Genomic DNA, 23,388 nt, shown 5'->3' with positions numbered 1-23,388 from the left:
GATACCAAGAAGAGGAGATTTTTTGCAAAGAAGTCCTCATTCTCCCTAGCTTGACTGTAACAGCTAAAAATTTTAGCCTGTTTGTTTGCTGCTTCTCTGATTTTGAGGCAAGGCTTACCAACCTTGTCATCACCCCCCTACTGATCCTTTGGAGAGCAGCTCCACCTGACCAATCTGCCACTTGTGTGTGCTGTCTTTTTTTCAGCAAACCACAACTGGCATCACAGGTAATGTGATAATGCTGTTATACCTTGTAGTTAGTACTGCCATCTGATACCACTGGCCATTTAATTTATTCCATCAAGTGTCTGAATGTGTCTGTCCTCTTGAGAGGCCACAGATGTCCCACTTCTTGCTGCTCTTAGCTGCCGTTTGCCCTGGTTTCATACCACACACTTGATTTTGGCACTTGGTCCTTTTCACTGTCTGTGCCTGTTCCACCAAGTTTCTTTCTCTCTCAGCTATTAAAAGCCCTGAGGCTAGCCCAGTAGGTGTGCATAGGTAGGTAGGTAGGTATATGCACATATGTATATATTTCATTTATCCAGCCTTTGCCACATCCCAGATCCTTTTTGATGGCAGGTGTTTTGGGAATGACGTTCTGGGGACAGTTGCTGGCACATGCAGACATCTACCATGGTGAAAGGAAAGGAACCAGCTCTTGAGAAAAATGGCTGCTGCAGGTCAGGCCTTAGAGACACAAGTATGTGAGGAAACTTGGCTGTTCCCTGCCTGTACCATATCTAGCTCTTTCCAATGCCCTGGGTCCATTCATTTCATCACTACTTAAAACTTCTTTGAAGTATTTATAATTTTTTATTGGGTGTTTCTAAGAGACACACATAATATAGTTGGTCCAACAGTAAATCTGCTATGATGTGTTTATAAGGCAGGCTTTAGAGTCTCTGGAAAGATTAGCATTGAACGATGCAAGTTTAGACTGAGCTAGAAATGTGAACCAGAAAATCTCAGTAATTATGGGAGAGTTTCTATTTTTATGTGGAACAGATTAACATTGTCTGACATCCTTATGAAAATGTAACATTGTTTTATTATTGATTTATCTGCACTGTGTTTTCATTTTAGTTTAAATTCTGCCCTGGTGAAGACTAAGGAATGTTCCTGTTGCAGCACCAGGGCTATGTACAGATGTCCCAGTTTGTCCTGTTATTGAACAATGTGTTTTATCCCAGGCTGAGTAGTACCCTGGTGGAACTTCCAACTCAGCTGCTTTGCCTCCCAGGCACAGCTCTGTGCCATGTAGACAGGTTTGCATTGACAAACGTGATGTGTTTGGTGACTGGAACAATTTTTCCCCAGTTGTAAGTGACCATCAGGTGTTCACAGCTGGAACTTGTGAGCCTGTGATCCTGGCCATGAAGAAGAACAGGACCTGGAGCAGCTTTTTGTCAACAACTACCTCTGGTGTACTCTAACAGCCTGACGGGGCATGTCATCCCTTACACCCACTCCAGGCAGGTGAATTTTATCTCCTTTTATTATTCAGAACAAACCGCTTTGTTAATGTTCAGAAAGGAGAAGTATTGCACTGGATAAAGATTACCTAAATTTAAAATTGCTGCAGTTTCTGCAGTCAGTCTCCATTCAGATAGCCAGGTCTGTCTACCACCAAGAAACAGGAATGGGCAAAGGCTGGACCCTTTGTCCGCTGCTATGGCTGAGCAAGCCCAGAGAGGTGAGCAGTATGTTAGTATGGACACTAGTGGTAAGATAGGTTATTAGTATTCCCAAAACCACATCTTATGGGTTTTTTTGATTGCATTACAAGCTAGAAAGTCTTCTAAAGTTATTTGTCAAGAACAGGACATTGCTCCAATTTAAATTTTCATGGGCTGGAGAAAGCCATTTTGCATTTTTGCTGTGGCCTTTCCATCGTCTCCATCCTGCCACGCCATGCTGCAGACCCTAGAGAAGGATGGGTCCATAATGCAAGATCCTGTGTGGGCAAGCATTGTTACTCATGTAACCTGTTTTTCTTGGGACTGGCTCTAGGGCCACAGAGCAGTTGCTTAGTGGTGTTATAATGCCAGCTGCCTGAACAGCTGTGTGGCAGTTTGAAAGGCCACTGCCTTGTGCCCATGCTTCTCTGACAGCTTTTTCCTTTTTGATAACCCTCAATCGCATCCTGCACTTTTCTTGCATATTTTGTGCCAAGTTGTCCTCAGGTCAAATAAATCTCAAAAATTAAATTGGGCTTTAAGAGAGTTCATCTATTTGTCTCTGTTCCTTAATCATTAAGAAGATGCAAATCCTGCAGAAGGAAGACAATAACTACTATTTTATATAACAATATGTGTATATATCTGTGCTTACTAATTGAAAATGACTGCTCTATCTACCATGAGGAGAGGCTGCACTGTGATAAAAGTTTTGTATGTATGCCCTTCAGAAATCCCAGTCCGAACACCTGACTTTGAAACTGCAGTGAACCAGGTTCTATGCTTATTTTAGGAGATGATCCTTCAGCTCTGACTTGTTTAGACAAGAAACTGCTGAAATTACCTTTTAACATAAAGCAAAGGTAGTGGAAATTATCTACTTCTTCAAATACACCAGCATCACAAAAAAAAAAAAAGAAAAAAAAAAGAGGGTTTTGTGCAAGGTATATATCAATGTGAGTAAGGCTGAACTGGCCCAAGGCAGGTGTATTTGCTCCTGTGGGCAGCATAGCATTTGAAGTCACCAGCATCACACCAGTTTTACTATTTTCTATTTTTAATTCTTTTAAAGTATATTTAAGCATAACTGAAATTGGAAAAATTTGGTGTATTGTTTATGATGTTATAAAATGTAGTTTGAAATTTTAAATAGAGAGTAATCTCTGCTTGAGATGAAAACTAAGTAGAAACCTAGGAAATAAGATGCCATAAGGTGCTAAGAAAAGGAGGAGAATAATTTGTGACATGCATTTTGAGCAGAATTGGTGGTTTAGGGTAAAGATGACAGTGGCATGTGTGAGTAGTTTATTCCCTAGTGGGGGCAGAATAGCCAAGACAATAAAACCCAAGGCTAGTACAACTCTGGGCCTCCCACAGAGAACCACAGTCCTGCTTTTGAGGAATGAGCAGAAATAAAATCTTGTGAAGCACTATGGCAACCATCACCAGGGAGACCATCACAGATCTCAAACATGTTTATCCAGAAGAATTACAAGTCACAGAGTGAGATGATATACTTGGAAATGGTATTTTAAAAGTAAAAACACTGTTACCTGGTAATTGCCATGATATGGAAATGTGACACTTTGAGTTCTTAATTAAACAAATCTGTTTTTAAGAGATACTGCAGTGAATATCTCCTAGAAACAGCTAAAGAGTTGTGCTCTTGAGTACGTGAGAGAGCTGGTTTTTGTGCAAGAAGGGAAAGCAGACCAACAATGTCACTACAGTAGATCGGTAAAGACCTTTAAACAAAACAGAAGTTAAAAAAAATTAATGAAACAAATAATCAAAAAACATTTTATGGTTCTATATAAGACAAATACAAATAAGAGATGATCATGAAACAAATTCCACTGAGTGCAATCTGGTCCTCATGGATAGGGCTCAGATGGACTTTGCTCAAACTTGGCAAAGGAAAGCCCAACCAATTGTGTGCTCTGTTTTGTTTCAAAGAGGGAAATGGGAATTGTTGCATTCTGGTCCTGCTTATACCACTGATCCATCATGCTGGGTAATTCATCTGCGTGTTTCAAGTTTTTGTCTTACAAAGGAAGACAGAAGCTTGCTAGAGTGTTATGAAGATGAGCCAATTACCATTCATGCAGAGGTTTACACATGTGAAGTGTTGGTTTATAAAATGCTGTTCATCTCAATTTGTTGTCATCCTTCACAACTGACCTTTTTTTTCACCTGTCTTGAAAGCTTTTCACCTATGCTGCCCATGAGTCACCTTGTTTCTCCAGGGGTTTTTCAATTTCACGTAGTTCTTGTTGGCTCTGTCCAACCACATCTGCAGAGGTATAGAAAAGGACAGTATTGCACATTATTATTGCTGAGTTCATGACTGATCCTGTAAGAACAATATCTAATGGTAGCAGTCTGTGCAAACGTGTTTCTGAACAAGAATTTCTTGCTGACAGGCCTGATTTGAATGTAAAGCTGAATTTGCTGGTAGGTGGATGGTTCCAGTCACCTATCCCATCTCTCTGGGTGTATAAATATCCACAAACCTTTGCAGATGACTCAGTTAATAAAAGATAACATTAAAGAAAATCCAGTGTCCCACAAGCCCCTCAGTCTATACCAGGAATACCAGCTGGTGCTGCTTGATGACCCCATGGAGGAGGCTGGTGCTCAGGAGCAAGTCTGGGTTGCCCTGATATGGCATCTCCATGTCTACTATTACCCTTTGCCACTTGAGAGAGGAAATAATCAAGACTGAAACCATCATCACTGATTATCCAGGAGGTATAAAGCACACTAAATCAGAAAAATACTTCTAACATTTGAGATAGGAAAGAAACAAGTAACGTTTTTGTAGTAAGAGCCTGATTCTGATTTTGAATAACAAAAACTCTCTGAGTAATGTGAAGGACAAAAGGAAAAGACAAAGGAAGATCATCAGAGACATATTCCTTCCTAGTCTCAAAAATACTCTCATCTCTGTATTTGACTGTGCGCTTTTTTGATCCTGATATTGTCAGTGCAGTGTTTACCTCCCATTATGACATCAAACCATTCCTCAATGCTTACGTCTTGGCTTATGTCTTAAGAAAGGAGCACTTTGTTCTTCTGCATTCTTTAATATTATTCTTCACTATTATTGGCAGAAATATATGACTGTCACTTGCAAACTGACACAAATTTATTCTTTCAGTGAAAATCTTGCCCCAATTAAATTGATTACTGTAGATTTTATAGAAACATTTCAGGATAAAATGGATCAAGTCAGTCAAATAACCAAGAAGTCCAATGATTCATTACAGCTGAGATCCTTTGTTATATTAGTATTAGATCTTTAACTTCTTTTAAAGGCAATTAATTTTTTTGCAGCCCTGATTTTCTTACTGCTAAACACGTAGGCCTTTATGACTGAATTTTCTTGGAGTGGGGAGCTGTATGACTTTTTTTGCCATCTAACTCTTTGTCTTGTTTTCAAGGGTAGAAGAATAGTTGCTTGGTCTGATGCAGGCTGCAGCCACTGTGTGGGTCACAAAAGCACTCTGCATGGCACCCACATGCTTCTCACTGGGGCAATTGTTTCCTTTCCATTTGTGTCAGCGTTTTGCCTGCATTTGCAAACCAAAGGCCACGTCCTTATGGATCATTTTGTTCTGAGTGATGAGCCATTCAGGTGTTTTTTTTTTTTTTCTCTGGCATATGAAGACTGAGAAAGATAGCACAGCCTCTCCTAATAATTCAGTGTAATGTTTGAAAAAGTCAGGGCTTATTTCTAGATGGATGTGGTCATAGCTTTCCCTTTATAAGTGCATATGCCAGTTACAGCTCGACTGTACTGCCATATGAATCACAAGTGCCTATGTAGAAACCTGCTGATGTGGGAGTTTCAGGCATGCTTTAGTGAAGAGAAACTGTGACTCTACCCCATGTGCATTTTGGAAGACAATCTCATGCTCTGTTACAAATAGAAAAAACAGCTACCTGCACTAGGTACACAGCACAGATATTCTTTGCATTATCTAACCATGAAGACAAGTAAGACAGGATGTTATTTCACTTTGAACAAGTTCCTGTGAAGGAACCACAGAGCTACAGCTACAGGCTTCATTGCAAAAGTGTAGTTTATATACTTGGAGCTATCTCTTCTTGGCAGTTATATAATCCACTTTTATAGCAAACTATATAGGAAGGGGACTGATGAATTCACCATGCTATTATGTATCAGAAATTCTAGGGCTAAGAGTTTCATACAGAAGCTCCCTCATGCCCCCGAGGATACATATATGAAATCAGAATCATTTGGTTGAGAAAAGACAGCAACAATTAAGGATGGAGTGTGGTTTCCATGTGTTGAGAATCAGTAAGTTTCCACAGCTGTCAGTAGACCTACACTTCAGAGAACTTGGGTCCTTAAATTCCTACATGTCTTTATGTCAAAGATGTCTCTGCTCTTGGAGATGCATGCCAGAGTCTGCTGGGAAGCCCTAGAGCAGAAGACACAAGACTAAAAAAGCTGGACTCAACACCTGTTACTACCGGGAGGAAATCTCAGGTTTTTAAGTACCCTCTTCCTTACCCTAATAACTAGATAGCACTGATGAAATGCCTTGATGGAAATTTTCCGTAACAATTTTCAAACAGGAATTTGTGAATGTATTCAGTGTCAGACACTTCTGAATTTAGAGGTTTATAATGGAATATAAGGGACATAAATTGTCCTACCTTTTTAAATAGGCTTCAAACACTGCAATCTACATACATACATACATTATAGCTGTCTGATCATTTCATCTCATTATTTGGTTTGACATATTTCCTTTATGATGAGTCTGCCAGCTAAATGGGACTGGACTGTTCAATTTAATGTCTTCCATTAGATTAGAAGGTTCCACTAGAATGAATTGGGAATTATGAGCAATTTAATTCATGAAAAGCAGCAGTGAGCACAGACTAAATTTGAACTTAGAGGGGCCATGAGGAGCAAGAAATATTTTTATTAACTTTAAACTTCTGTTAAAATCCTCATGAGATCTATGGTTAGAAAAGAAATATAGAATCTGAACATCTTGATTTTTTTTAACTAAATGCTTATTAACCAGTCATAACATTCTCAAATTTAGATAAACAGCTATATTGAAACATAGTGTTTGAGTAAACCAACTTTTGGCTAGTACCTTAAATTAAGCACATTTTCATTGACATAAATGGATGTCTGAGACCAAATGAGCTTTTCTTCCATTTTCCCATGTCCAGTCCTGACCAGGTCCAGATCTTCAGCTTTATTAATGCAGCCTAATTCAAAATCTGGTGCATTCAAAGGAAAGATGTCCCTTTGGATTTCAGAAGAAGCAGAAGCAAGCCATATGAGTGGCTGTTATATACTCTTTGCCTATTTTCAAGCCAAAAATCGGAACAGAATATTTTGACTACCCACAAAATAGTTGAAGCATGCTACATTATTCTAAGTTAATACCAAAATAGCCAAAAGTTGAAAGAATTATAGAAGGGGTATTCTCATTTTTGCTTGTAAAATCATTTATACTTATAATATTTGTCTTCCCAAGAGTCACTTTGGAGCTGTTAGTGGTATTAATTAGTGGAACTCCAGACCCTCTCAGAACCAGGTGACTTTACTGGAGCAAGAGCAGGTAGTTTACTGGTGAAACAATCAGCCTGGGTAAATATCTCAGGGTCATACAAGCCAGTGGGCATGGGAAAAAGGAAAAATTGTCTGGGGTGTGGATGGGTGCCAAGGGCACCCTGAGTAGCCTAAGAAAATCTAGGAATTAGGAACTCTGGGCTTTATTGCCCACATGTCACTGGCATGTTGGGCTGCTCCAGTCCAGGACTTTACCTGGATGAACACATGTAAAGGGCTTTGCAGACTTGCTCCCTCTCCTGTTCCAAAAGGTATAGGAGCCTTTTTGAAGGGAAAAATTAGAGTTAATTAGGTAAATAATGACTACATATTATGTCAGAATCTGTAAAATGTGGGTTTATAACTTAGGTACACAGTAAACTAAAAATTTTGCTTCTTGATGTATTGCTATAGGAAATCATAAAAAAAAAGATCTTTGGGAGAGATTTTAGGCAGCTTAACTGGAAGTGATTCATGTGAAAAGAATCATAAAATAATTAAAGAGTAGATGTAGTTTTCAATTTAATTTCTGTTTTCTCTGATATCAGAGACTGGAAATTTACTTCCACAGAGGCAAAATACATACTGATCAGTGACTCAGGCAGCAAAGAATCAAAAGAAATGTAGCATGAGAATATTTCTGAATATTTTTAAGCTTTACCACATGCCTTTTTTGAATTCTCTTTGCTCCCAACACCAGAGAGAGAGACCTCTGTCAAACAGACTCCTGATCAAACAGCCTAGAAGTTATTTTTATTCAAGCTCCTTGTTTACAAGTTGTTCTTACACAAGTCCTCAGTTTACAGCCAGGGTCTAAAAGACAGGAGAAAAAAATACTGACCTTGAAACCCTGCTGTTCAATGATGAACCCCTCTCCTGGAGCTGATATCTTCTCCAGAAACCTGGCTCTTTTTTGGTTTTTTTCTGACTCAGTTTTTTTGGAAATTGTCCTAGAAAGCACAGTCAAAAACTGTCAGACAGCTTATAACAGCAGGAAATTCATCAACTACCAAGGGCCAAGATCCCCACACTGTATTTTCATGCACAGTGACATGCACTGAGTTGGGAGCATTATTATGCACTTTCAGTTAACAGACACCTGGGTTCTGGCTGTCCTAGACAGCTTTCCAACACAACATAATAAAAACTGCTCCAACTGACTTTAGTGAAAGCCCCAAAGCACACTGAGCTCTAGCATGCAAAAGGCAGGATTTCTTTCCCATCTGCTTATATGTATCAAATATTGCATGAATGTAATGCTGATAATTCATGCTACTTGGGGGTTATTTGGATAAAATGCTTTGTTTTGAGCTCCACTTTGTCCATGGGCAGTTGGGGCTTTTCTTGAGAAACAGAGGGTTTGCTTTGTTAGGCTTTTTGTTAAATTCCAGTTATGGAAGGATGGCAGGTAGGATTTGGAAGAAAGAAAAACAGTGCTTTTTAACAGGAGGAAAATACAGTTCCTGTGTGAATGATTTCAGTGTCAGAATTCATCTGCTGTTAAGAAAAAATAATATTTGAGAAATAAAATAATAGTTTTCTCCTACTGTAACTTCTGTATTTGAATTAATATCTGTGCTACAGTCCAGAGGAAACAGCAATGGGAAGAGAAGTTTCTGCTGCAAAACAATTAGGTGGAAACACATGGTGTTAAGAATATTGCTTAAAAAGTGACAGTGGGATGATATTTGGTGTTCTCATTAACATTTCAGGACAGCACAGAGCATAAGGATGCCCGTGCCCTGAAGATCATGCCTGAGGCAGTCACCCATCTCTTCTCCCATCATTCTCTCAAATACCTATTCCAACCTGAGTGCACGATGTTCTTTGTGTGTGAAGCTTTCTATTGACTGAGAAGCAAGTAAAAGGAGGTGATGTTTTAACTGTTTAGAAAAAATCCTTGTTACTTAGAAGCCCCTGTGTTACACACTTATATTAGTTATCTAGTCTGCTATATCACCCAGAAGGAAGGTGGGCACAACCTATCCAGCCTTCACCCCATGTAAATGGATTGGAACCACATGGCTTGTAAAACTCAGAACAGTTCTAACAGTGAGGTTAGTTGGGTGTGCTGCCTCTAAAAACAAACATTACTTATGTTTTCACATCAAATTAATAAAACTTGGAACTGGTTTCAGGTCTGGATTTGACAGATGTATGGATTTCCCAAAATTTGGGAATACTGAGGTGATTAGTAGAAGGTTAATTAGAAACTGAAGAGTAAAAGCAACACTTTGTAAATGTTCCCAAATGAAAGGACTAAGTAGAACAAAACATTTTTGTTTCACGGAGCTAATACAGCTGAAACCAAGGGACAGTGACCTTGTGATGCAAAGTCCTTGACTTCACTTATTTGTTGTGTGAAGTGTCTTAGTTAAGCAGAAAAGCCACCCAGTGACACAGCTTTGCTTACTCATTCAAAGAAGCTGAGAAGGTTTTGTAGAGTCCCTTCCTGGCTGTGTGTGTGCTGGGTGTGTGGAGGAAGCAAAAGCAAATATTCTGCTATAGCTGGACAGCATTATAAAATTAACATTCAGCTAAATGACGATTTACCCCTAGAAAAGATCTTATATGCTTTCGCCTTCTCTTTGTTTGGTGACCAGTAAAAAGGGGCTGATAAAAATGGACACTGGAAATGACCAGCAGCTTTTTAAACCAGCAGCCCATCACAGTGACAGCTGAGGACGGCTCACTTCTGCATGGTGCATATTGTTTGTTCCAGCCTCAAAACCTGGGGTGTTTGGAAACCTGATCCATGTGAGTTCCAAATGCCCATGTGGGCAAGGAATTGCCCTTTATAAGGGGAACACAGCATTTCTTACTCCTCTTTGTGGACATTAACCACTTCCTTCCCAGAACATTGCCATGACTTAGCTGACTTTGCTGCTTTGCAGATATGCAAAAAAAGATTAAAATGAAGAGTGTAAAACCCAAGAGTAAAATTGTTGAAGGACAGAGTTCTAGAAAAAAATGTTTCCATAAAAAGCCTCACCTTTTTGCTATTTAACTTTTTTAACTTTATAAAGCCATTAAAGGGCTGCTCCTTTTTTTTGCTTGTTTGTTTGTTTTTGCTTGTTGGCTTTTTTGGTTGGTTGGTTGGTTGGTTGGTTTTTTTTTAGTATTGCCTTATGCTTATGGTCAGTTTTGTTGATATTCATGTATCCATGTAATCATTCCAAGGGCCCAAGATAAGTAATAATAAGTAATGCTGTAAATAACATGATAGCATCTCATTATCTAAGGCATACATGGAAAATTATTAAGGATAACAAAACACTTTAGGGGGGAATTAGCTAAGCAAATACATGAAGAATGAGGCAATACACAGTGCATAACCCATTAGCTTAATTCCTATCTGTAAAAAAAGCAACCATAAACTGAGTAAGCTTGGATAGAAAGTTTCTTTCCCTTGTAAAGTTTCATTGCTTTCTAAGGAAGTGATCTTTAATGGGTCATTTATTTCATAAGCTGTCTGCAATAGAGTTTTCTCCCCTTCCTTTGCCTTTGAAATCACTAGATGTAGTCATGGTGAGAGACAGAGAGCTGGACCTGATTTTTTTTACACTGACTTTGGTTGGGCTTATGAGGGAGTATGTTGCTTGGAAATAAAATCCAATAGTACTGAACTTTTAACACAAATTTGGAGCACATTTGTATCACTGAATTAATTCCTGCTGTCTCTGGACATTTGTTTGTTGTCTTGTAAAGATCATCTCTGAAAGAGCAGTTAACATTCTTAATGTCTGCAAATCTCCCTCCTTGAAAGGAGTGCTGCAATTATTAACTGATGAGCGCCTGAAAAGGGAAAAAAATGTGATAACCTAATTATTGTGCATGTAAGACTAATTTAGGTGGCAACCTCTGCTTCTCTGATCTAAGCTCCGTAGTTCTCTGATACATAAATATTGGCTTACTCATTTTCTAGCTGAGAAATAAAGGAAGAGGGAGGTTGCATTCTTTGTCCCGTGTAATATAATGAGTTCTTGACAGGGATGAGAATGGAGAACTCAGATTTGCCTATGCAGTCTACAGCCCTTGCTGCTTTCCTGAACATACCCTCCCAAAGGCTGAGTCCTATGAATGTACCTTAATAAATAGCTAATAAATGGCTAATAAATGGTTGCAAAATTCACTGAAGTTGGTGGACTTGCAATCCTTTGGAAAAAGAGAAGATTAGTGCTCTTCCATTCAAGGAGAGCTGGAATAGTGGATGATACTGTCCAAAATCATAGGAGAAACAGGAAAAATAATGTAACCCATATATAATGGCTAATAGGAAATAAAAACACAATACCCCAATGTAAAGGGGATTTTTAGAGGACTGCCACCTTGGACCTGCACCTTCATTTTTTTTCTTAAGAAATGGTATAATGAATTAAAATTTAACACAGTTTCATGAAAAAAAATTCACCTGGGAGATATGGCTCATTATGATATCACAAGGATTTTGAATAAAATACCTTTGGATAAATAAAATTCAACTGTATTTAGAGCATGATGAATGAAGTTGCTTGTTTTCAGCTCAGTATCTGGAGGTGGGAATTGGCTGCACAAGGGTGAGAGCAAGAGATTCACTATATTAAGGAAACACATTTTCCAGGTACATTACTTTTACAAGTGTCATGACAACTAAACAGAGACACTAAACAGTGAGCCTTTATTCACAGCCATCACCACACCAAACACTGGCTGGGCACAGTCTGTGCTCTGCAGTACCACTTATTTTAGGATAAACTGATTGCCTTTCCTCATCTACTGTAACTGCTCTTGGGAACAATAAATACATGTGAATGTGTAATTTTACTTATAATGAACTGTGTTCTCTAAGTCACGGTAAAAATACAATTTAATATAAATATTGAATACTACTCTAAAGCATGTTAATACAAAAGTTTGGTTGATTCAATGTTGGTTGAAACAACATGACAGGATAGTGATGCAGTATGCCCAGAAATATCCCGTAAATGTCAATAGTAGAATTAGCAACCTGTGCTCAAGTATTTAAAAATATCACAGTTGTAAAGGTTAAGGGGAAGAAATCTTTTGGGCTTTGTGTTGTCCTCCAATCCATATTCTAATAGGCAACACAGTGTCATGCTGCTGCCTTAGTCAACACCGGTCTCTGCCTGAACTACTGATCTTGCAGAATTAAAACAGTCTGTGACCTCACCTCAGGATACTTTTGCTCATCTGATAATGTATATCTAGAATTAAGAGAGAGAAATAAACCCTAAGCGACGTCATCCTTGCTTTACCTAATATTTTCTGCTAGTGCGTAATAATTAACGATTACGAAGGGGCAAAAGAAAACCAACCCATGCCTTGGCAAGTGAAGTGCTGTAATGACAAACTTCCTGAGTAACCTTGGCTGCCCCAGTGCATTCCAGGCAAGACGAACTGCATCAGAGACAGCAAGGCATCAGGTTTTACTGGCACAATGTGCTACAAGGTCTGCACTTTGAACTGCATCCAGTGATGCCTTAAGTTTTAGCTTTTACATGCTTCAGAACAGTACTGCTTTAGTGTATAACTCTAAAACTCCATAGCCTGTCAGCTGCTGTTCTCCCATTTTATTCAGAAAACCAGTTTTTCTATAGGCCTAAAACTCAAGGACACCTTACTGTCTCAGGTCCCCAAAAAAATAAACAAAAAGTGAATTGGGGAGACCAAACTGGGGCAGTGTGATTACATTACCTGAAGCTGTAACTGGACAATTAACATCCAATATGCAAATAGACCAAACTTCTATCTGTCTAAAAAACTCGTGATTGTTGTCCACCTTGGGTGTAGCTCTGTGAGACTCCTGCATGCCCAAGGTGTACCTTGAGAACACCTTTCAGTAAATACCTACCTTTATCCTTGAACTCTGTCTAGCCTCTGTTCTACGTAGCCTCCCCAGGCATCACCAGAAGTGAAGGGGTCATCAAGGTAGCTACCGAGGAACTAGTGAAAATATTCCTACAGTGCAACTGTTCTAGTTGAGTGGTGGCCAGATTCAGCTCAAGTTGAAGTTATCTAAAATATATATGGATTTTGGTACACATTACCCAATTTCTACCATTTTCACCAAATTAAGAGTTGGAAGTTTATTTGATTATCAGGTAAACTACCTTGAGGATGAAAAATGCTTCACAAATGACAGTGAGAATTACATGATTTGTGAATAAATAAAATTTAAGGTTTTATTTGTGCTCCTGAAACTTGTTTTCAAAGAGCAGAGATAATCACATATTCAGTAGTAGTAGTAGTAGTAGTAGTAGTAGTAGTAGTAGTAGTAGTAGTAGTTCTTCTCCAGTGTTCACAGTGTTCCACACATTGCCATGTCTCACAGCTGCACAGAAAACACAAGTTTGCACACCAGAATTTTTATGAGGATGCTATAAGAAACTTTATTCCAGATTCTTTTATTACTAATCCCACGGTTAAGCTGCAAACCTACCTGGAGTTTCTTTACAGTTATAGTGATGTGATTGATACTAAAATTTGCTAAGCATTTGTGATGCCTGGTTTGCAATATTGGGTGATGTCTGTATCTTCTGTTTCCAAACTTTGGTTCTGCTCTGTACATGACTTGAATATTTTTTTTGCATATATGTGTCAAATGAAATCCAAAGGATGTTTTACTCTGTCTTATTCCAAATTTCATTCAGCATTGACCTCTTTATTTTACTCTTGCAGTGATTTGGAAAGAAGTCTTTATCAGCCTTCACCTCTTGAATTCTATTTGATCCTGGTAGGTCTCTCCATTCATCCTGGGACAACTTGCAAACCCTTGGGTGTTGACTCCTCTGCTGTTTCTGCATTCATGGTGAGATGAAATGCACTGTTAGCACTATTAGGTGAAGTGTTTGTGACTGGTTAAACTCTGCATTGTGCAGTGAGGATGAGTGAAATTTAACAAGGCAAGGGAGTGATCTCAAAGTGTTTGTGAAAAAATTAATAAGAGGAAGTTTTTTTTCAGAACAGATAATTAAAATGTCCTGTTGCCATATATATGTGTGTGTGTGTATGTGTGTGTGTGTGTGTGTGTGTAGATATTGAAAGTAGTTGTCCTATTTTCTTCTTTAAAAATTGGTACTAGATTTTTAAGTTGCATACAAGCATTCAAGGAAATTGATATCTCCAGAAATGTGGAACGTGGTTTTGCAGGTCACATATTTAGTCATATCTAATAAATATAATTTGAAGTCTGGTGATTACATTTAAATAAGTAATCTTACAATTTTCTCCTACCATAGCTGACTTTTCACTTCAGATTAAATTATATTTTTAGCATTTCTCTGGTTATCTGGTGCACAGAACATAACCCAGTCTAATGTAAAATGATTAATCTAATTAATACAAAAGAGTAAGGAACAGAGATCCAGGTAAACATCATACAGCTGCTAGGAAAGTGCATTTCTGAAGTGAGAGAAATTCTAGTGAAGTCCACGTACAGTGATTTTGAATCCTGCCACTGCAAACTTTTTCTTGGTTTCTTTATTTGTTCACCATAAATTCTATTTCTTCAAAATGTTTTAAAAGAATGTATTGTGAATATTTAGTTCAGTCACCTCCTGTGTTTTAAACTTCTGTCTCCATCCAGCAGTCAAATGCTTATGCCCTAATAACCCAGGAATAAATTTGAAGGTACTTCAAATATTTTTAATTTTAAAGAAAACATGTACTGTAAGATATGAAGTGTTTTTCAACCCATTCCTTTGATAGTCTGATGTGCCATAAATCTTACAGTGTGTTAGCTATAAATGCAACATGCAGTTTGACAGCTGTGTTTGATTTCAGTTCCCTAAATTATTATGGAGGAATAAAGATAATCCATTTAGACAGGAGCAAGAAACTCCAGCCTTTTATTTACCTCACTTTTGAGAATGTAAATTGTGTTTGTTAATGAACAACTAAAGGAAGATCAACAGAAAACAGGAACCTTTCAACTCTGACAAAATTTTAGACCTCATTAGCAAAATCCTTTCCCACTCCGTTAGTCACAGGTAAAATCTCAGGCTGAAAGGGTTCATTTCTCCTGATGAAAAAGGTAGTTCAATTCTGACTGATACTTATTCTCTTCAGTTTTAACTGAAACATTGAAGCTCAGAAACAATGACAAGGTCAATGGTGGTGTGCTTTAACTGTGTACACTCAGTCATGCAATTGTGTGTACATTCTACCAAGACAACTCAGAAACTACTTGCAAAACTTGTTCTTTTAAGACACTTCAGAGGTAATCAGCCCACAGGGTGAAATATTCTATGAAGTAATTTAAAATGTGTTGATCACATTAAATGACATAAAAAGCAAGCATCAGTAGTCTTGTAAGAACATGGGCATCTGACATTCAGAAGCATGTTGTGCAACAACCAACATCAATACTCAGCCCTAGCATGGCTCCAGCTGAAATCAAAGCAAATTGAATGGAAGTGAGATCAGCTACAGAGTTTATTTTATGTAAAATATAAACATGTTAACAGGAGAAAATACTATTTTCTTATGTTACAACCTTAATAACCAACATGATTTTTATCTTACAGTTCTGCAGGTGGCTCAGGGTTCAATTACATGTACATGATGATTAAAAAGAGCAGATATTCGTCTGTACACATACACCAAGTATTGTACGCTGTACTAGAAATCCAGGATTTGTAAGTGTCCCCAGTTGTGTGCCTCATAATTCTGCTACCTCTTATTCCATTTAAAAAACTAGCACAAAATTTAAGTAGTTTTATTATGATTGCATCATTTTGACAAGGTAGAGAGGGACTATATATTTACAAACAGCTACACATATTCAAAGCGTCTGAAAAAAACCAACCCTTTCCATATTTCATCCTCTTCTCTTTCTTCTTCCTGCTACCCTACATTCATGTCCATACGGGATGTGGCAGCTTTACTCCTAAAGCATCATTATAAGTTATGGAGCTTGTATTAGGTCATTTTTAGTGAAAGCCACTGAGACTAGGAAATTGTCTCCAGGAAAACCACTGGCACCTGTGGCATGGCTGCCCTGATGTTGCTCTTGCTGTTAGAATGAGAGCTGAAAGAGGACTAGGAAACAATTTAGTATGTGGCCAGAGTCTGGTGTGGGACATTTCAAACATGAACACCATTGCAAATACAAAGCTGAGGTTTAAGCTCAGCCTCTCCAAGGAATGTATACCTATTAATGAGATTCTGGGCAGCAGGGACAGAGGGGTTGCAAATACTCATTAATTACCTACTGTAGCAAGCAATATGTTTTGGTGAACTGCAAGATATCTTCATGAAAGGCTTAGTCCTGCCACTTTGGAATCCTATGAGAAGGGTCAGGATTATCTAGAGGATGGAGGTTAGGGAGCTGCATGTCTGTCCAGCTTCTTCTGTAGACCTACTCTGCTATCACAGAAAAGTTACTGACTCTTTCATATTCTTACATACAGTGAAGTTGCCACCTGCCACAGCCTTCATCAGAAGCATTAGGCTGTTAAATTGACTGCTATGAATGGCACACACAAGTTAATTTATTTTACATAGTACAATAGTCCCAGTCTTGATAACCAAATGAAACAGAATTTATTAAAGAATTATAGCAAGAGATCATGAATAAAGGGAGTTATTTGCAGTTTCATATTAAATCAGTCAGGCAAAGCCAGCAACCAAACCTCCTAGAGGCTTAAGAATCATTAGTATGTAAAATGGTGTGGGTTTAGCCAGATGGTCCCATCAGGTGGGCACATACCTCCTGATAGGTGTTATTTGACCCTGTATGCAAAAGAACTGTGTTATCTGAATAAATCTTGCGGACAGGTTCAAGCAATTTCTTTGAAGTAATGCATATTAACTGAAAAGAAATTAAATGGGTGTCTATCGAGCCTTGCCAAGGGCTATTTACATAGTAAGGGCCACGTTAAATTAAGAAGAAACACCTCAGTATCAGAACAAATGCAACAGGAAAAAGTTCTGGTCTTTTCACTGATCAAAGAAAATACAATATCTAAAGCACTAGGAATAACCCTTGCATTAACAACACAGAAAGTCACTGGCTTTCTGATATAGATACCACAGATGCTGCCCTCTAAAAAATCATCATTTTACACAAGCACTTATCTTACTTAATTATCTCTTTGCTTTATATTGACCCAAGTGAAGAGAAGAGAGAGACAAAAAATTTGCTCTTCTTGCCAGCACACATACAGTAGCCAAGAATAATTGTTGTTCATCAGATTATTCACAGTGGAGACCAAACAGAGCACTGATAAAATGGCGAAGAGAGCAATACTTGTATTGTCAGCTGACTCTGTGTCTGGTAAAAGAGAATTCTCCTGTAAGAACTGGAACTTTTCTAAATTCTAGTCATTGATAACCATGTCACAGATTGAAGTACTGCAGTCATCCTCAGATGGGTCAGCAGGCAGAGAGCACAAGAGGCTGTGAAATGTGCAGAGCACAGCTTGTCAGGTACACACTGATGTGTGTAGCAGACACATAGTAAATGCTCTGTCCTTTTTATACATGAACAAATATGTATGAAAATGCTCGGGCTTTCCAGTTTCACAACCCAGCTAGGACTACAAGCCTAAAAATGGAAATCGAGTTTTAACTAGAGATATTGGATCACAAGCAAACAGCTGCAAAAACAGTAAGACAAAGGCAAAATATTAAACTGATTGGAATTTCACAAGATTGACATTGTTGCTTAAAGTGCTTGGGTTGATTACATTTTTTTAAAAAGTACATAAAAATTAAAGCAAAACAAATAATATTAACCACGTAAGTTATTATACAAATACAGTAACAGACCAACAAAAGAAAAATAAATTAAAACAAACCCTTCTAAAAGATACTAGCAAAGAACAGGTACACAGCCAAAACTTGCTAAAATTTCTAGTATTCATTCAGCTGTAAGACACTGCTCACAACTATCAGCCACGTGCAGCAAAAAAGAGATAAAACAAAAAGGGTCTGCTGTTGAGAGGCACCAAATCACTGGCAGCTGCATCTGTCAGCTCAGGTGCCAACTACATGATATTGGAACTGAAGAGTGATTGAATTGTAATGTCTGAAGATAAAAGGTTATGGTAGCACTTTAGGACCCATTGTGTAAGGTGAATTTCAGTTGAATTTTGCTAAGTCTTTAATATTTATACTAAACCTAATATGAAGGGAACTCCTACTTCTTTGTTTTCTTTACTCCAACTGCTAAAGGAACAAGACTTTTCATACATAATCTAGCACTCTGAGGTAACTAAATTGTTAAAATATAATTGACAGGAGTAATTTTGGGAACTAATTTCAAAAAGGTGTTCTGTTTCATTGGTATGGCTTTTCCATCACTCCACTCTTCTGTCTCCCTCTGCTATGTGCTCACATTAGAAATTCTATAAAATCCCGACAGCCTGTTCTTGCAAATACAAAAACTGAGTTCTGAGCTCATCCTCTAAGGTAACTGATTCATCAGCACTGCAGTGCTGTGGAAACACAGCACAAGACAAAAATGAGTTTTTTTCTAAGTAGAGAGCATAGTAATAGAGAACACTGTATAAATGGACAGTGCATCTCAGCAACAGCATGGGAAATAATTGGAAAACTCCAATTGTTGTTTGACCTAATATATCTAAAACCTGACACCATAAAATATAGTCATTTTAGGGGAGCACAGAATAGTATTAGAGATCTGTGTTAGCATTTTGTTTTCTAGCTGCTAGCTGAAAAGCTTTTATTGTCTTAGGTATTTTTCCATTCTTTCATAAGGGACAGGAAATTATGCATAAGCATAAGGGAAAAGGGATTATGCTTTATTTAATCAACTGAAATACTTTACACCATATGATTGTTTCTGTGGGGATCCCAGTCCTGCAAAACTTGAGTGAATGAGCTTAATTTGACAAAGAAGAGTTCCTCTGCCTAGACTGGCACTATTCATACAGCTGTGACAGACAGCTTTTGGACTGAAGTCAAGATATTCAGCACACTGGAGACTGGATCCAATTTATACAATTGTCACCACAACTGTGTTAATCAAAAAAAAATGCTCCCTAGTTTAGCCAGTGTTAATATGAAGTGTGTATTCCACAATGTGAGAATTCAGAGCTGATGTCAGACTACTGATGCTGGACTGGCATGATACTAGTGCTGTGATCTTTCCATGGGCTAGCATGAATTAAAAATGTTTTTCATACTTTATGAAACAGCTTATTCTAGTAGTTTTCCTCTCAATAACTTACTGCAATAATCTGTATGTTTTACAATCTAAAGCTGTCTTGCAGTGGAGAAAAACAGAGATTATTATCTGGTAGTTTAACATTTAAATATTAATTCAAACTATTAACATTTTAAAAACCAATTTTCAGATAGGTCTATTGAAATAAGGAAAATGTTTCCTAAAATTGAACTGATTCAAAAATTATTCTTATGAAAAATTACTTTTCATATAAACATGAGCCCTGAAGATTCAAATGATACCTCAAGAATATCTGGGGTTTTTTGAATCTTTTAAAACAAAAGAATGATGTAAGAATGTTCAGTAGTAAACTGCAAAATACAGACCTTTGGACCAGCACTGGTTAATGCTGATCTAGAAAGTGATTTCATTCACAGTGAGGAAACCTTATTCATTTTAAAAGGCCAGTAATTTTTATATTTTTATACAGAAATCCTGAATGTTTATAAAGAAATCAGTTCAAGAGGGATTTGCAGGTTTAGCTTTCTAGTGGAAAAGCTCCTGGGTCTCAGTGGGAGTTGAAGTCTGCTGTAAGATGACTGTCTTCTGTATTAGAGACAGAATATTTCATTCTAACATCAATAAAAGAATAAGAGCTGCATCCTAATTATGCTTGTCTGGAGCCTGCATACCAGCCTTCATTCATGTGAGTGATCTCTGTAGACCACTACTCTCATTCACTTAAGTCCTCTAAGGTTACATTCTACGTCTGCTTTCTTGCATCAGTATAATAACATGATAAATCACAAATAATCTTAGCTGAAAAGTCCACTTCTGTTTCTCATTCAGTGTAAAGTGCTACATTGCCTTAGTTTACAAAATGGCCATTGAAAAATTCAAATGAACTTCAAATGATGTTACAGTAGAAGCTACTTAATTTTCACCAATATTTCACAAAAGATATTTCACATTCACAGTAGAGTACAATGAAAAACATTATCTTTTCTACAGAAGACTAAAATATGAGATGTAGCTGCACTTCAAAAGCCATTTCTTGGAAGGGAGTGTAGGCCATAAAGTGTCAGGCAGGCTTCTTAAAGAAAAGGACAAAAATCAACATTGTCTGATAAATACATAATGAGTGAATAAAATGTAACAGGTAGAAATACATTTTGTGAGATGAAAATATTTCCTTATAAATACTAGAACCAACTGTCAGTCCCCATGAAGACATGAAGAGTGTTTTTGCTGTTGATGTCATTGGAATAGGACTTTGGCTACTGAAGTTCAAGAATTGTATACTGGAGTGAAAGTGTCAAACTTTAGGTACTTCCCCAGCACGACCACTGACTCAAGCCACTATCAATCCCTTCTCAAACCCTACTGATACTTTCTTCTACATTTATTCTTTGCCAAATTCAGGTATTCAGGTGAATTCCATTAGCAATTTTATTAGCCAGTACATGACAAGTGCCAGCCAAATTCATCCAGGAAAATCACAAACTAAGTCTTTTGTACCAATTTTGAAATCAAGCACTCCAGATCTGTTTCTGTGGTGATAAAACTCTGTTAAATATGACCAAAATGTTAAGGATGATATATACATGACAGCATGTACTCTAGTGGTTGCTATGTATTATGTTTCTAAGAAATAGACTCTGTCTTGAGACATGAAAATGGGACCTACAGATATTTAGAAAATTGCAGGATCAAGTTGTGTCTTATGTACAGATAATGCTTATTTAAATGGACTGGATAATTTCAGTCCTGATGGATATGTTACATGTGAGCAGTGTTGCAATCTTTGCAAACACAATCCAAGTAAACGATCTATATAATTTTAACAAAAATGTAAGATAAATCTTTATAAAAGCAATTATCTCTGTATCATATCTGTGATCTTACTCCCATTTTTTCCAATGCTCTGTAAGTCCTGAAATCTCACCTTATCTGTACTATCTCATGACAAAGTGGCTAACATACAGAATTACTTAGTTCCAGTGTGTATTAAATCCCTCTACATGAATTTTAGGTCTGTGGTTGCACTCTGAAAGTTTTTAACAATCAAAATTGAAATGATTTTGGAAGAATATCTATTCTGCAGCAGAGTATCATGTAAAAAAATCCCCTATAGAACCATAAGTCAAGTCATCATGAAACTGATTTTTTTCCTTACACTTAAAAGGGGTATATGTCAGGATGTATTTAAAGGAATGCTTTGTAAATCAACACACTCCAAATCCATCTAGAAAGTTTTAAATAACTTTGCCCTAAATGTAATGAACACTTTCATATAAAATACTACTCTAGCTGGATTGGGTTTAACAGTTGACATCCAAATCTTATTATCTGTAAATGTTAGTCCATATAAATTCCACTAAAATCTGACTTCAATTAGCTCTTCAATCAGACTTAAAAGCTACAAACAACTCCCCCTCTCTAAAACAAAGTTCTGAATGTCAAGAATGGACGGTTATAGTCAACATCACATAAACCATTGAACAGGAGACAGTGTATTGTTGTTCAACCATCCGAGGTGTGGGCTGCGTAAAGTCAGTTCAGGGGAGCCGTCACCTTCCCTTGCGTGCAGCATCCTTGTGTGCAGTCACCACAGTTTGCCCAGTCACTCTCTTGACTGATAGAATAAAATATAGCCAGACTCTGAATTTTTTGATATATCAGAGGTCAGACCGTAGAATTCTTCAATAGCTTGAGCATCTATTTTCTGCAAAATGAATATTTTTTTAGTATGCTGTTAGATAAAACAAATGCTAAACACGGATTAAATGACTACAATTAGCAAATTCTGTTTGCAATTTAAGCAGTGAAAGGGTAAAAATTAGGGGCTGAGCCTTGCTGATCTCACTCATGAAATTCATAGGCATGTTTCTGTCACTGAACCTAACTGAATTAGGCTTTTTCCAATAAGAGAGAGACTCCTTGGAGTGCAGTAATGAACGCTGTTAAAATACATAAATGTGACCATGTGATCCCATCTTTCTCAAATTTTCAGAAATCTTCTTCAAGACTTGCCCCATCAAGCATCACAGTGCTTACTTTCCTTACCTCTTGGGAAATCAGATTCAAAACTTCAATTTTGCCAGTGTTTCACAATGACATAAAGAGTTTGCATAAGAATTTCAGAGTGCTCAGACAGAATCTGCAATAGCTGTGGGACAGATTCTACTCTAATCTACATTCAGGCAATCCCAGTCCAACAACACAATTCAAAGTTTCTTGTAACTTCCCTATTCAAAACTGAAAATTCTACAGCAATGCTAGCTTTACTTAGTCCAATTCTACCAAGTGATAAGGTTTTAATGAATTAAATTGACTTTAGTAGATATAGAATACATTCAAAATTAAACTCTTTAAGTCTGGTGTTAAAAACATTTGATGTTGCTATGAAATAAAAAAAAAAACCTTCTGACACTGACAGAGCACAAACTACAGGATTAATAATTTTGCTTACAATCTTTTTTCCTAACAGAGTTGAAATAAACATTACAACCAAACTGTGGTTTTGCAGATTGGTAATCTCTACCCAGTTCTGGATCAGAATTTTAACCCCAAGCAGGGAAGCAAACTTTAATATAAAAGTTGTACTCATGACCTTCAGCATACTGACCTCTACAATGTCATCATCAAACAAGAGCCAAAATCCATGACTTTTCACAATAGTAATGTAATGCCCCCGATTAGGTCCACTAGAAAGCAAAACAAAAACCCAAAATATTAGAATGTACTAATGAGTCCATTTTTATAAGTCACATTTCTTTATGAATGCAGAATTATACCTAAATATTATGACAAACATAATAAAATTCACCTGTGGTGGTACTCTAGACACTTAGTCCTTTCCCTTTTTATTTTAACTTGCTGCAAAGCTAATCAACTGAAGCTAAAGGTGTTATTTTCATCTGTGCAAAGACCATTTAGTGAATTATCCTACAGAACACTTAACATGTTGCTCATGG

At 37.4% G+C, this 23,388-nt stretch overlaps 1 protein-coding gene across 1 annotated transcript in view; it reads right to left on the bottom strand.

Annotated features, from left to right (window-relative positions):
- Positions 1 to 15,696: 15,696 nt before the first annotated feature.
- The window catches only part of USP46 (ubiquitin specific peptidase 46), a 33,731-nt gene continuing 26,039 nt past the window's right edge, over positions 15,697 to 23,388 (bottom strand). The window contains exons 8-9 of the mRNA XM_041402725.1: positions 23,040 to 23,118; positions 15,697 to 22,136 (exon numbers count right to left, since the gene is read on the bottom strand). Of these exons, the coding sequence (XP_041258659.1) occupies positions 22,035 to 22,136; positions 23,040 to 23,118 (181 nt within the window). The 3' untranslated portion in view covers positions 15,697 to 22,034. The remainder of the gene's footprint in view (positions 22,137 to 23,039; positions 23,119 to 23,388) is intronic.

This window comes from Onychostruthus taczanowskii, unplaced genomic scaffold, assembly GCF_017590055.1.
Source record: "Onychostruthus taczanowskii isolate IOZ18803 unplaced genomic scaffold, ASM1759005v1 scaffold2, whole genome shotgun sequence".
Lineage (NCBI taxonomy): Eukaryota > Metazoa > Chordata > Aves > Passeriformes > Passeridae > Onychostruthus > Onychostruthus taczanowskii.
This window is presented reverse-complemented; position numbering and strand designations above follow the sequence as displayed.